The 16212-nt window shown below is 25.3% G+C and overlaps 1 protein-coding gene across 3 annotated transcripts in view; it reads left to right on the top strand.

Moving 5' to 3' along the window:
* Window positions 1-10447, top strand: part of LOC145840242 (uncharacterized) — a 35832-nt gene extending 25385 nt beyond the window's left edge. For all 3 annotated transcript variants that reach the window (XM_082947434.1, XM_082947433.1, XM_082947432.1), the window contains 5 exons: window positions 5250-5367; window positions 5634-6089; window positions 6294-6500; window positions 7501-7650; window positions 9356-10447. In XM_082947434.1, coding sequence (XP_082803560.1) covers window positions 5250-5367; window positions 5634-6089; window positions 6294-6500; window positions 7501-7650; window positions 9356-9534 — 1110 coding nt within the window. In that variant the 3' untranslated portion in view covers window positions 9535-10447. The remainder of the gene's footprint in view (window positions 1-5249; window positions 5368-5633; window positions 6090-6293; window positions 6501-7500; window positions 7651-9355) is intronic.
* Window positions 10448-16212: the final 5765 nt, after the last annotated feature.

The raw sequence follows: 16212 nt of genomic DNA, 5'->3' as shown, positions 1-16212 counted from the left end.
TATATAAATTATTTTACCTCTAGTGTATTTTTTTAACATTTGTTTATTTTTAGTTAGTAGTTCAGTTGGTGGTAGTATTTTTTATTTACTTCTATATTTTTTATTGCACAATGCTTTGTTTTCTTTTATCTTTAATGTACACAATGTCTTTCTGTATGCTTATATTTCACACACTTTTGACTTTATTTCAACTGAATTTTATTAGAAACACTTATTTGCTTAATTTGTTGCTTTGTTAATTTTTATACACCATAGTTCTTACAAATAAGTATTGAATTTTTTCTGTTAAACATTATTGCTTCTCTTTTTTGCGTTCATTTAAAATAGTTTAAGTATTTACTAATGCAAATAGTTTTCAGACATACATCTATTAAGACTAATAAGGTCAACGATGCCACAGTGTGTCCTTTTAACTATAACATTTACCGAAGTGATAGGTCTAGTAGGGGTGGAGGTGTTGCTATCCTTTTCAAAAATTCGCTTAAAGTAATTAAAGTTAAAAACGATTCTATCTCTACTAGCAACATCAATTTTGAATACCTATGTGTAGATGTAATTTTTAAAAAGATGAAATTAAGATTTTGTTGTGTCTACCTTCCTCCACTGTCTGCTAGATGCGCACTGACTGTTCAAAATGTAATCAAAATGATTAAAATGGTTTTTCCAAAAGAGTGTTCTTTTTATGTTCTTGGTGATTTTAATATGCCAAATATAGATTGGAGGATTCCTAGCACAGATTTCAATAAACCCCATGAGTGTTTTCTTAATTTTTGTACAGACAATTTTTTAACCCAAGTAATTGAAAATCCAACCCATAAGAATGGTAACATTCTTGATCTCATAATTTGCAATCATTTTGGTCTAGATAGAATCATATCACACTCAACTAATTTTCCATTAACAAACACTTGTGACCATAACTTGCTTTCACTAAAAATTAAAATTGAAAATAAAATAGTACCTATTGCTAAAGAAGTCTCATATGACTATAAAAAAGCAGATTTTGAAAGCATCAATGATTTCCTGTCAAAAATTAATTGGACCTCTTTATTTAAAAATTCAGAAAATCTCCAGCATTTCTACGATCAATTCATCAGCTCAATCCAAATCTCAATCAAACGTTTTGTTCCAATTTTTTCTAAAAATAACAAAAGTAAAAAATATCCATCTCATATTAAAAAGTTATTAAAAGAAAAAGCGAATCTATACAAAAAAAGTAAGACAAATAAATCACTTTTGATAAAATACAAAAACAAGTCTAAAGAATATCAATTAGCTGTTAAAAAATACAACTTTGAATATGAAAACAAATTCTGCAAAAACCCAAATTTAAAAAAGTTTTATAGCTACGTGAAATCTAAACTTAAGTTAAATAATTCCATACATCTCTTATATGATAATGATAAAAACAAAACAGTAACCTCAGATTTTGAAATAGCAACACTTTTTAACATAAATTTTCAAAAAGTTTTTAAAAAAGACGAGAGTTACCAGTCTTTTAAGCTACCCCAAAAGAATTGTAGTAAGATGCAAAATTTTTTCATAACCTATGAAGACATTATAAGTTCAATTAACCACTTAAAAGATAAAATCATAAGAACGCCAGAAAACATTCCACCCTATTATATCAAGCATGTTATCCAATCAATAGTATTTCCACTTTCATTAATATTTAATTGCTCTCTAGAACTATCTGATGTTCCTAAACAATGGAAAACATCTTTTATTATTCCTGTGCACAAGAAAGGTAATATACACGATGCATTAAATTACAGACCAATATCTCTAACAAGTGGCTTTTCAAGAATTTATGAACATATTGTATCTGTAAAAATTCTCAATCACCTCTTTGACAACAAATTATTAACTAACAAACAGTTTGGTTTTGTTCCAAACCGCTCATCAACCATTCAACTGTTAACATGCTTACATTCTTGGTTAGTTCCTTATCTAAAAAATGAATTTACTAAAGTAGTTTATACGGATATTCAAAAAGCCTTTGATTCAGTATCACACAAAAGATTATTAAAAATTTTAAATCAGTATGGGCTACATGAAAGCTTAATTGATTGGTTTGATAACTTTTTAAATAATAGATCACAAAGAGTACTCATCAATAATACGCTTTCTGACTCTTTAACAATCTACAGTGGAGTACCACAAGGTGGCGTAGTTGGTCCCCTTCTCTTTTTAATTTATATTAATGATATTTGTTCAAACATTGATATTAAAAGTGAGTTAAGCTTATTTGCAGATGATGCCAAAATCTTTAGTCAGTCAAATACTTCGTTACAACTATCTTTAGATAATATTTACATATGGTTAAAAACAAGAAAACTAAACTTAAATCCTAGCAAATGTAAAATTCTAACCATTAAAAAAAAGGAATCTTCTCCAACTGACCTCTTAATCAATAACATCAAGTTACCAGAAATTAAAGTTTTTAAAGATTTAGGAATTTATATTTCCAAAGATTTGAAATGGAATGAACATATCAACTATTTATATAAGATTGCAAAAACAACATGTTATCAAATATTGAAAAGTTTTAAAACTAATTCTGCTTCAATTCTGACAAAACTATTTAAAACATACGTTCGCCCTAAACTTGAGTTTAGTACCCAAATTTGGTCACCCCATTTAAAAAAGGATATTAACGAAATTGAATCTGTGCAAAGGAGTTTTACCCGTCATATTTGTAATCGTTGCAACATATCTTACACGTCATATAATGATAGAATGATTAAATTTGGATTGAAATCACTGGAATATAGAAGATGGGAATTTGATTTATTAATTCTTTACAAAATTATCAATGGCAAATATAAAAGTTTTTTTAACCAGTTTTTTAATTTTTCCCAAAATAAATATCAACTAAGAGGAAATATTTTGAAAATAAAATGTAAACATGATTTTCAAAACAGTCAGTGGCAAGGCGCATTTTTTCACAGAGCAAAAGCTATGTGGAACAGACTACCTCAGGATATAGTATCTTGTGAGAGGGTAGAACAATTTCGTTTAAAGCTAAAAAGATTTGACTTAAATACGATAAATACCAGTAAAATTAACTAATTTTCCACTGTAACAAAAGGAAAAATATTCGTTTCCCTACGCCTCCCCCCTACAAACTATTAGTTTACTTATATATTTTGTAGTTATGAATATTGTTTTATAAGCCATGATTTTAGACAAACTTCTTTACTGTGTGTACTAAGTAATATAAAAATTTGAATTTTTTTGAACTGAATTTTCAATTTAGTTCATTTGTTTATCATATTGTGTTTAACTTTGTGTTTCCATTTAAATTATGTTTGTATATATATATATATGTATAATTTATCTTAAAGTTTTGAATATAAGTTTATTTTCTTTTTCTCTTTTTGTGTGTCCTGTTTAAGTGGCTCAGGTTTTGATGCCTGAGTCCAACATTGCACAATAAACAATATAATAATAATAATAATAATTAATCAAGCAATAAAGAGCTACTTAAACTAATTATCATTACTTTGAATATGATTGATAGCTCTTGAGAGTCGGAAAAACTATTTTTTAATTTATTATCTGTCTCCGATAAGCTTTTAAACTAATTAAGCGCAATTAGTTACATGGTATTGAGTTTAAATATTCATTATAGCTATCAAAAACTAGTTACTTTTTATTTACAATGAATTTAGTTGTTTACATAATGTGAAGATCCACTTAAAGTTTAAAAACGTCACAAAATATTCGTCTTGTAGTTATAAACAGATTACAATAGTATTATAAAGCTTATTAATTATTTAGCATAGTAATATTACTTTTACAATTTTAAGTATATTTTTAGAATAACCTGTATTTAAAATAGCTCACTAGATTTTAATATTTTTCAGTAAAATTTTTTTAAAACAATACAACCAATAGTTTAACAGTACGTGTAGTGTCAAACATTTTTTTTCACAAAGTCATTAAATTTACAATACATACAAAAAACTAACAAATTTTAGCTTAAAAACATTAAAGTCCATAAAAAAGCACATAAGAAAAAATCTAGACAACCTAACGATTCTTCTTAACTACTCCACCAAGTGTTCGAATTGATTTTTTATAAGATCCGGGTTCACTGGCACTTATTTTAGTAAAGAAACTTTTATTTTTTTTTGTTAGAGTAAAAGTTGCAAAAGTTTTTAAGAAACATTATTTTGATAAAGATTGTTAGTCTCTTCGTAGTTTTATTCATCCAACCCTCTTAATAATTTATACTCACTGATGTAAGTTTTTTTTACGTTACTAACAACAAGCTTTACTTAGTAAATTTAGTTTTAGATGCCAAAACATTATAGTTATTTTTATTTTGTTTATTTCTATTGATTCTCTTTTTATTAATTTTTTTATTAGTGTCTGTTTTTGATTATGTAATGGTACTTCTTTATATTTACAAAGATTGTATCATGATTTACAATTATAAATCACATTTGCATATATTTAAAAAGATACAAAATTTTGATACACTACTTAAATTCAGTTATTTTTAACCAATCCTTATAGATTGAACTGGAAAAACTATTTCTTACTTTGAGTAAATATTAATATTTGACTTTAGTTATTTCGCAAAACTTTCTTGTTAGATAAAGCACAATTTTAACAAAAGAAATTTTGTGTACTAACTAAATACAGCTTGTGTAAACTTTATTATTGATTTATTCTGAAATTTTGTTTTATTTTATTTCTTAACAAAATGAAATATTTCCCAAAAGTTAGAACATTCAATAGAAAGTTTAAATACTGAACAATAAGTAAAATACCAATAATAAACAGAGTTCTAAAGTAAATATTTAAGTCTAGACTCCAAACAAAAGTTTTAAACAAATATTAGATTTTTTTATACGTTTTTGATATTTGTAGTTTTTTATTCTTTAAAAAACTAACAATTTAAACATATGCGTACTTTAAAATAAAATTCATTTATATCATTTTTTAACTTTTTATTGTGTCACGATTTAAACTAGACAAAACAAATAACAACAAATCATAAAGCAAATAATTAAAGTCCTTTGTTATGTAACTCCTTATTCTTGAAAAAGTTATTTCTTTTAATTAAAGTTCTTTAAACCTACCTAATCTACTTATTTTTTATACAACTTTGTTTTAAAGTTTTATTGTTTCTGTTTTCTATATTGGTTCTGATACTTTTTGACACCTTATAATATCATTTTTATATACTACTCCGCTCTTACAGTTTGGAAAATTATTTGTTTTTTTCATTGCTTCAGGTACCCCCACCATTAGAAGTGTTTCCTGATGAAATAAACGAGAAATCAGTCATCCGTGGCGCCGAATCAATTTCAAACAGCCCGAGACCCGTTTCATGGAAAGACTGGTCCAAACCAGGTAGATTTTATATTTGAATTTTTAATTTAAACGAGGTATATTAAGTTTTATATTTTGATTTTTTACATTATCTTATAATGACCTGTTCATTAACGAAGCATCTAAACTTACATTTTAAACTTTTACTTAGACTAAAAAACACAGTTGACGTTTCTTTTTTCAGAATACTTATTTTACTTGTTTTTCAAGCTCATTTAAACTTGTAATTATTAAAAGTTCTAATTGGTGAAATCAATTTCCTTTTATTACGTTAACAAATTTTCAAGGTCCATATGAATTGATGGCACAGCAGCAGCAAAGATCAAGTCGCGAAAACATCCTTGACAACGAATCACCTAGCCACAATATGCATAGCAACGCTCTACAAGCTCCTAGCAACTTACATAGCAACGCCCCTAGCAACAACATGCTCACCCCGCAATCAGCCATGAAAAAGTCGACAACACTACCCCCTAGTGGCAGGAAACCCTCAGTGTTCAAGTTTCCCGCCAACATGACAACCAACTCCCTAGCAACCAATGACAGCACAGTGACGGGTAGCATTGGTGCAAGTAACATGACGGGTGGCATGGGTGCAAGCAACATGACGGGTGGCATGGGTGCAAGTAGCATGGCAACCAGCGCTTCCATGGCAACAGGGGTGGGTAGCAGCATGTCGGTGAGTTCCGTGGAGTCATCTGCGACTGATGACACTTTTGTGCTGCCCCCACCTCCACCAGAGTGTTAGTTTTTATTTAATAAAAAAACGTTTAAATTTCCGTGTAAAATAAAAACTGTTAGAATTTTTACACGTAGCTGTTATCCTAAATTGTTCAGGTTTACGGTTTAAACCCTTGTAGTAGTTCTTAACTCTGAATCATAACTAACAAATTTGACTTAAGACTTACTAGCTAACTTCAAAACTAATTTCTAACTTCCACCAACAGTTCTGACTGCAAGCGTGGAGACGCCTCAGAAATCCTCTCAGCAAAAAACAGAGGATGACGTATCACCATACGCAACCTATCACAAGTACACAGAAGGTAGGAAGAGCTACTTGGGAGACGCTAAGAAGTCGGATTATTCATCTTCAAGTGGGTACTCTTCACATCAGACAACACCCGCTTGCTCCCAAGACACTATCGCTTCTCATGGTTTGTATCCATATATTTGAATTTTAGAATAATGCAAGTGTAAAATACGTGTTTACTTACTTAAATTTGCTACCACTTTTTCATGATCTATGTTATACGGTTTATATCAAATTACTAAAACTTACTTTTTGACAATTAGTTTTCATGTCTTGTTTTTTTTTTTGTGAATAGAAATTTAGTTTAGATAGAAAAATAGTTATGGAAAACATCTAGTACTTAATATAATATTGCTTCTTTTGTTTAATCGACCATATGAAGAACTCAAGTGATCTCTTAAAATTACAATTCATAAGTTTAATGTTATAGAGACAAGTATATTTAATTATAGAAGACAAAAAGTAGATTTATGACATAAAGTAGTACAAAAAATAGTTAGAGATCATACATTGTCAATTACTATTTTTTCATATGTACCTATGAACTTTAAGGCTTCTTTTACTTGCTCATTACTTATAAAAAGTTTATATCTAGTTGTTTAATAATAAAACACTAATTATTTAAATAGCTTCCTTTAAAATGTTTCCACTGCCATCAAAAAGTTTGTTTCAACTCCTGTGTTTTCACAAAGTTTATTTTATTCTGCTTTATAAAGTTTTGATTTTGATTTGTTTGTTTTATTTTACATTTTTTAGTAGGTTAGTTGTTGCCTTATAACTTTATAGTCGTATACATACAACTTAAATACTAATATATTATAATAACTCTTAGACCTAGTTATTTTTTTCAAATGTACATAATTGTATTAAGAAGTCTATACCAATTTACTGTTATTTTGTTAAAAGTTTACTGAATTATCGTATTTAGCCCATTAGGAATTTTAGTTAAACTTTAATAAGATATGCAATACAACATTAGTTTACTTTTTCAAATATCTCGCTTTAGTTGAAATCACAATAGTCTACTTATTAGTTATAATAAATAGAACTTATATTAGTCAAAAATGTTAACAGTTGTATAACTAAATTTGAAAAATATAATTATATTTTAATTTTGTTAACAGAAACAGATTCGTATGATGGTGGTTTTGATGAACAGCAATTGACTGACATGGAAAGATTTTCAACAATGCCAAGACTCAGGGGGTATCCGACGAATCCCAACACAAAAAGAACTCTTTCTACATCTTCTCATTACTCTAACAACTCTACTGGTTAGTTTGTTGTAAATTTTTAGTATGTTTGTATAATCATAATTATTTTTCTACTAATAAGTTTTTGTGTATTTTAGACTTGTTGTAAATGTTAAGTAGAAAGTATAATATAAATAACAGCTCTACTGGTAAGTTAAATTACTCATACATTTTGCTTCCTACTAATAAGGGTTTGTATGTATTAGACTTGTAATATATATTAAGTAGATAAAGTAGTTATAAATATGTTTGTAAACTTACTACTCTAACCTGTCTACAAGTGTTTTGTTCTAATCTGACTATTTTATACATGTTTATGCATTCTTTAAAGCTTCACATTCTGTTAACAACGCTGTTGCTTTGTTTTTGATATTTATTAAAGTATATTACTGTTTAAAGTACTTAAATTTATAATCAATTTTAGCTTTTATACCATTTATCTAATAATATATTATTATTTTGTTTTTAGTAAGCTGCATAACTTCATATTAAATAGTTTTATGAATAACTAAATTTTTGTTGTGTATAAATAACATATTAAACACTTACTAAAACTAAACATAACAAAAAATATTTGCTGTTAATTAAATAAATAAATAGATAATCGAATACAAAGTCTTTTTTCTACAATTCAAACAAAAACAACTGCTTCAAGAGTTTATCACACGTTTTCATCATTGAGAGTTTAACTTGGATATATTCTTTCACAATTATATCATATTGAAAATAAAATATTCTTGCTTTAGTTAGGAACTTTAGCTAAATGTATTCATAAAGGTATGCAGCACTAAAAAGCCTAAAGACTTACTGAAGTTATGTAAAGTATTATTTAGGATTTATTTAAATAGTATTAAAGTATAAGTGTAAAGGAGAAATCTTACGTCATAAGATTAAAGTATTTATGCATAACAAAACAAAGATTATTTGTTTTTGTTATTAGCTTTTGTATAACTATTTGTTTTCAACAACAAAAAAAACTAAATAAAATACGATTAACTTGTACAATTTAGCGATCTAAAAACTGTTCACTTAATTTTTTTTTTTGTGTATTTCAAGTTATGTTTTTTCCATAGAAATGTATTTAGCAAATAACTCTACTATTCTTTTCAAACAGTTATCCCAAGCTTTTCATATGGTTTGTTTAAACTGTTATTTTTTAACTCATTTTTCATGTTTTATCTTATTTACCTTTTTTTTACGATCATTTGTTAATTCGTTATCAAATATTTCTTTCTTGTAGCCTAAATTCATCAACTATACTCTTAAACAAATATATACGCTATTTAACAAGAGATGATTGAATTTTATATTTCTTTAGTCAACAATATTTTTAAATATATGAACACTATGATATAAACACTTTAGTTTATTTTTGTTTTGTACTTATTTATTTCTTTGTTTTTACTTTTACATATATTAGGACGTTTTCTTATACAATTAAATATGTTCTTGAATGAAAAAATTATAAAGAATTAATTTTAATAAGAAACAAATTTTATACACTTTTTAACTGTTCTTTGATGATAATTTAGTTTATTTTACCACTCAAAATTCACTAATTACTAGCTTTTACTACCTAAAGTATGAAATGTATTTCTTTGCTGTGTACTTTTTAAAATTATATTACTATAAATTGTTATTCAAACTGAATATGCTTCAACCGAAGATCTGTCTGCTATACTTTTAACAAATATCATAATAGAAATTTTATTTATATTTCAAACAGGCGACGGCACAGCAACAATCAGAAGGAAACCGACTTCAAACGCGAACTTCGGATCCATCAGGAGGAATCCTCTGAAATTTGTGGGAACCCCGACTGTACCCACTAACAACAATCCCCCTAGCAACAAGCCCAGGACCCCTGAGAGACTCCACAAGGCGTTCAACCCCTACGATATTTGAGTTGTGACGTCATTGTTTGTAATGTGACGTAATAATGAATGTTTGAAATATCTCACAGACTTTTGATAAGTTGAAAAAGAACTTTTAGAACTTTTTTCTGAGTAATTTGACGTTTTAACGAATATTGGGTAATTCTGACTTGTTTAGATAATATAGTTTATAAAAAAGTTTCAAAGTTAAAAAAAAATCAATATCTCCACCACTTAAATTTATAGTAAAACCTTTAGCTTATGATTTGAGACACAAGAGCCTTTCAGAAAAAAATAAGCTAAGCGTAGTTTTAATGTTAAACAATTATTACAACCCTGATAGTTTTTTTCTTGTAGTAAGTATTTCAAAAATTTTCTCGATTATTTTAAGTTTTTATATAAATTGTTTTCTTCTGAATGATGTTGCTGAAATAAGAATTGATTCTAACAGCAAACTATTTTTTAATTTTGTTAAATGATAAATGTTTAACATTTAATAAAATTAAACTCTACTGAAAAATTCGTTATATTGGTTGATTTAAAGGTATTAGCTTAAAAAAAAAAACTTTGTTTGACATTTATGTTATAAATCGTTTTTTAACGTGGTTAAATATGATAAGCCAACGTTTTTTTTACATTTTGTAGACTAATCGCATTTTTTTTATTCTTTTTGTAGTTTTTCTTTTGTTGTGTTAAGCAAAAAGTGCAAGAAAATACATAATTTTTTAAAATGACCAATGTTATTTTGATTTTAAACTTCTAACTTGACTGTCGATTTTATGACTATATTGATCTACTTTACTGATTTTAAATTTTTTTAGATGCGATTATAAAAATAATGACGACCACAACTTAAAATAAGTTTTTTTTTTCTCGAATTTTGTGCCTTATTTTTCCTTGCCGTATTTATTTTTGTAAATTTGTTACTAGTGAAAGTTCTTTCGTCTGAAACAATAAAAAAAATAAAATAATATTTCTGTGTACTTGAAATATTCCTTTACTATATTTTTAAATCAGTTTAAAAAAAAAATTAAACAAATTATAATACTTACTATTATTTAAACAATTTAGTTTAAACATAAACAATGTAGTAGTTAAATAGTAGTTAAGAACTATTAAATATTTAAGAAAAACATTTTAAAAACAAAGTTTATTTTTAAATAACGCAGAACTTTTTATTTATTCAATAACATTAATTTCGAGTATTTTAAAGCTATTACTCAGCACTTAATTCTAATTATAGCAGCGATGTGTTTACACAATAAATAAAAATAAATCTAAAAAATTTTTATAAAACGTTTATGTCAAAAATATAGCTCGATTAAAAAACCAACTGTAAAACGCATTGACATAAAAAAAAAATTCTTTACTGTATTTTAACTCACAATTAAGTTGTTATTAAACAACTTTAAATTAATGGGTAAACTACATATTAAGTTTTATTCTCAGTTATTGTAAGTTTCATAACATATGAACTTATATGATTTATGTGTATACACAAAAATTAATATATTAATTCGATCTAGTATTATTAAAACATTAAAAGTATTGGAAATGAAATAGATTGTTTGTATTTTATAAGTGATTTTCGAGTCATTTAAGTAATTTATATTAGAAAAAATGCTGATAAGTAAATGTTTTTAATTTACTAATGTATTAACAAAATTCAGTTTACTTGCAACATCAATTGCAAAACGTTTTCAACCCTTAAACAGAAAATAGTCTTTTTGTTATAATTGCTATTTGTTATAACAAAAACTCCAGGGTTAAAACATACATGGTATGTTAACACAGAAGTTTTATGTATAAGTTTAGCATTCATTTTGTATAGCAAGTAGCCTCAGCTCAAAAATTTGAATATTTTTAAAAGATATTACAAGATAATATTTACGATCTTGTTAAAAAACGAAAATCACATGCAATGTGGATTTGTCTTTGCATGTAGATTTTGCTTTAAACAATTTAAACAGTTCAAACACCAATAAAACATGATAGTCGTATTTTTAATAACCTCTGATACGCATAACTTTTACCATAAAAAGTGTGATTAGTATTGTTTGAATGAAATAAAGAAAACTTGAATTCATTTTTTTCATACTACGAACATCTGTCAAATTCTTCTAAAATAGAAAATACCCACTAACTATAATATCTTTGAGTTTTTCATATTAGAATGTATAAAAATTTACCACTTTTAATATCTGCTATGACCTTTGTAACTCGTACAAAACATATCTTACATTTTATAGAAGCATAATGATCTACTAATAAGTATCTTGATTACACCAACTCGATCACCAGATCATAAGCATTCGGTAGACTGATACTCTGGTTATAATAAGAACGAAACTTGTGTCAGTCTACCGAAGACTTGAGGTCTAATGATCGAATTGGTCTGATCAAACCTTGTAAACTTGAGGTTGTCTAACGGCATACATGGTAAGGACTTTTGCTTTTAGACTTTTGCAAATGTTTTCTTTAAAAAGTATCTGGCATAATATTGTCCGAACATAAGTAAATCTTATTTGGTAAACCATATTGAATTTTATTATTAAAGTTGTTTAAATATATTAAATTACATAAAACTCAAAACATTAATGTTAATCTTTTTCATTTACTTATATTTGCAAAGCAGAACAAACAAACTTTTTGAACGTTTACCTTGCATCTTTTTAATATTTTAATTTCTATATAGTCTTACCGCTAGATGTTTTTATAATTTCTAAGTTTATAGTTTTGATCGTTTTTGGAAAGCTTTTTGTTGCTATTTTATCAAATAGTTTAAACCATGTTTTGGTTTCAAAGTATATTTAATTTTTTTATAGCACCGATAAATTTTAAATGTTGTACTATCTGGTTTATTCGATTTATTGTTTGTAAAAATGAAATTAAGCTACATACGTGTTTGCAACATCAGGCAGTATAAAATAAAATAAAAAAATTATACCAATAAACAACATTATGAAATTAAAAAAAAAAAAACTTGTATTGTGTTAAATGTCTATAAAACGTTTCAAGTTAAAGCTACACAAAAAGCATTTTGGTTTATATATTTAAAAAAAAACTAAAATGAGATATATTTAAGTCTCTCTATAAAAATCTTTATAACAGCAAACAATTAAAGCTTAAAATCAAATTTAATATTTGCAAATTATCATTATAAACTTGAAATAGAACTAAAACAATTTAACTATTACAATTTTTTAAATTCTATTAAGTTACAACTAAATACTCTAGATGTATTGATAACTGAAAAATTTATTTGAAAAGCAAATATTTCTGTCATGGTAGTATTATACTGAATGTAATTGTAAAACTTAGGTTTTCATCATAAAAGAAGCTTAGTATTTATGTGCAAGCGATTAATATATTCATTTAAATTCAAGCATCACATATAAGTGACATACACACTTCTTTACGCAGATTGGAGTTATACAACTGACGAACTACATAATTAATAACTTATTTGGTATTTTATGTATAAAAAGGTCATCATAAATAATTCATTTGACTATTTAGCAGTTAAACAATAAAATAAAAAAAATTAAATTATTTCAACCAAAATTTTTACGAAATAAACTGAAAATGACATTTAAAACTGCCTGTTGTCTTTTATCATGTCACATAGTGTTAAACTAGTATTAGCTTTATAATCTATCAGGAAAGTTTAAAGTATTCTAATTAACATAATGTGAAAACAGGTTCAACTTATTTTAATCACTAAAAACTCTTGTTTTAAACTTTTTCTTCTTGTAAGTAAATCATTTCATTTTGATTTACAACCAAAAATTATTTCAACCAAAAAATTTTAGTAGTTTTAAAATTTGTAAAATGAAAAATGTTGTTACGTCACAAGTTTAAAAAACTACAAAGTTTACTTTATAGTATAAATTTACCTAATTTTTTTTTATAACTTAATTATATTTTTAAATTTAAACTATATTTTCTAGAACATTACAAATATATTAAGACATAAACTTTAAAGTTAAGTATTAATTATATTTGAAACTAAATGCTTAAATCCTTGATACAATTAAAACATACAAAGAGAAAACAGTATTTATTTACATATATACATATTTATTTGAACATTTATTGTTTTAAAAAGCTTAAAAATATACAAAAAAATCTATGTTAATATTAAACTGATTTTATAGACTCTGTTAATCTACAACCTGTATATACAAATAAAAAAATACTATGTTCTTTTAAAACGGAACTATCTGTTTCAAATTTAATTGTTATAATTAAAAACCATCCTGAATTTTAATGCGTAAACCATAGATAATGCTGTCAAAATAATTTTTGTTTAAAAAAAATTAAATAGTGTTTAAATCTCAATTTATTTTGAAAAAAAAAGCATTTTACAAACTGTTGATTAAAATGACTAGTTGTACTTGTTGATTAATGATTTTACTAAGATTAGTGCTTAAAAAAGAAGTTTTAAGGGGTTTTTTTTAAAGACTAAATTTTCAAAATGGTACTCGTAAAAGATTTTAAGAAGTGAACCCCACTAAAAGTGTTCCTTCATGATGTCATAGAAGTATTTGCGTTTTTTAAGACTGCACGACAATGTTTTATCGCTTAATATTCTAGAATACCTTATAGTATACGTTTTGTATATAATTGATCGTTTTTAATTTAAAAGATCTTCTTTAGTTGTAATTATAGAAAAAAAGAATTATACGTATACAAATAGGTCGATTAATAAATATGTGTTCTACTTTTAACTTAAAACTTAATTTAATTTGGTTGAAAAAAAAACAATTTTGATTTGCAGTTAAAGTAAAATGTAGTTTGTATTTAATAATTCAACTTTAAAAGCAAATTTTATTAGATATTATTTAAAAAATAAAAATAAAAATTATATTTTAAATTCTACTTAATTTTTAGTTGAATTAATAAATTTTTTAACCAGCTCAAAGTTTAACAAAATACTTATCTAACAGTCTCAAAACTTTAGTTTAACAATATGTAAGATGAAAAAATCAGTTTTGAACGTAGTTAGACTTAGTAAACATTAAAAAGTTTAAATTAACTATTATGAACTATAAGTCTTTGCCAAATAATACTTGTCAGAAAATAATATAAAACCGATTAATGTTTATCGTAAAGTTCAATCATCCAATTGACTTGTTTATTAGTTTATATAAAGTGGGAAAGTTCGTGCTGATATACTGTTCGTTTAAAGAAAACACACAAATAAATTAAAACAAAATAACAAAATTGGTAAATATTAAAAAAATTAGTACTATTTTTAAAAATTTGGAAAGTTTCAACCAAAAAAAAAGGAACATTTTGTTAAGTATGTTTAATGAAAATAAGAAAAAAAGTGTTTTAGGCCGGTCAAAATCTTTTTGTTTGAAATTTAATCATTTTTACTTAATTTAAATTTCAATATAATTATGATATGGTTAAAATGACATTTAATAGTAAAAATACAGCTAAATATTTGTTGAGAAATTAATATATAAACGAATTATATTATTTTTAAAAAGTATTCGTTAACCATTTGATAGTAGTTCCTTAGTATATATAAATAGTAAAACCTTATTACGTTAACGGATGTTTTTGTAAAACACTAGTCATTTGTGATTTTTGTACAGCAAAAATACTTAATACAAATAAGTTTGTTTACTTTGAGGTAACATTAAAATAATATGTGGTTTATATATAAATAAGTATATCAGAACTATTGGTAAAATGGACTTTAAACTGTTTATGTACTCTAGGATTTTTTCTGTTAAAAGTATTAGAACTTATTAACTAGATAATATGTTTTTAAACCGTTTTGAGTTTACTATAAACTAGTGGATTAACTGCAAATTAAACTTTAAATTCATGTTTAAGCGTATAACTACATTAGTTATGATGCTAAATAAAAGTATTTTTCTAGTTCAAAGTACTTAATACTAAGAATATAAAAATTATTTCACTTAACTAACTTTATTAGTTTTTTGATTAATTGATTGAAATAATAAGTAGCGCTTACTTATACTTAAAAAACCAAGTATTTGATGTTTAGGGATTAATTGTTCTGAGGACACACTTTAAAAATGTCTTGAAAACTTTAACCCCACTTCTAGTAATCCTTTATGACGTCATATATGATCGTTTGTCATCAACATGGTTTAATATTTTTCATTATAAACTTGTATATTCTAAATGTTTTATTATAAAATACTGCTTTTTATTTCCAATATGTAATTGAAAAATGTTTTAATTTTTTTTTGTAGTGAAAAAAATATTTTTTAAGTATCCGTAAAACAACAACAGTCTAAGGTCTTTTATTTTTTATCAAATATTTTAATAGCAACTAGTCTTTTAACTATACAAGATTAATAATATAAAAGAAAGAACTTTATTTTTGTACCATCTAGTATATGTTAGAAAAAAAAAAATTTTTCATACGTTAATATACAGGTCATACAAACAATTCAAAATAATTTCTTAATCATATGAAAGGATAGACAGGTACAACAGCTTTTCAAAATAAACGTAAAATTGTAAAACATACCAATAATACCATTTAAATCTAAAGTTGTTGAACATTTAAATATACTGATTTTTTTTCTAAAACTGTATCTGCTTTATGGTTATACTTTTACCAGTTTAATGAACATATAACTTAAAACTTATAATGAAAGTTAAACTTACAATAAAAATTTACTTGTTTAGCAAAATAAGTATAAGTAAATAATGTCTTGGA

This window comes from Thalia democratica, chromosome 7, assembly GCF_965202585.1.
Source record: "Thalia democratica chromosome 7, ktThaDemo2.hap1.1, whole genome shotgun sequence".
Classification (NCBI taxonomy): Eukaryota; Metazoa; Chordata; class Thaliacea; order Salpida; family Salpidae; genus Thalia; species Thalia democratica.
The sequence above is the reverse complement of the archived record's forward strand: the minus strand, read 5'-3'. Positions and strand labels throughout refer to the sequence as shown.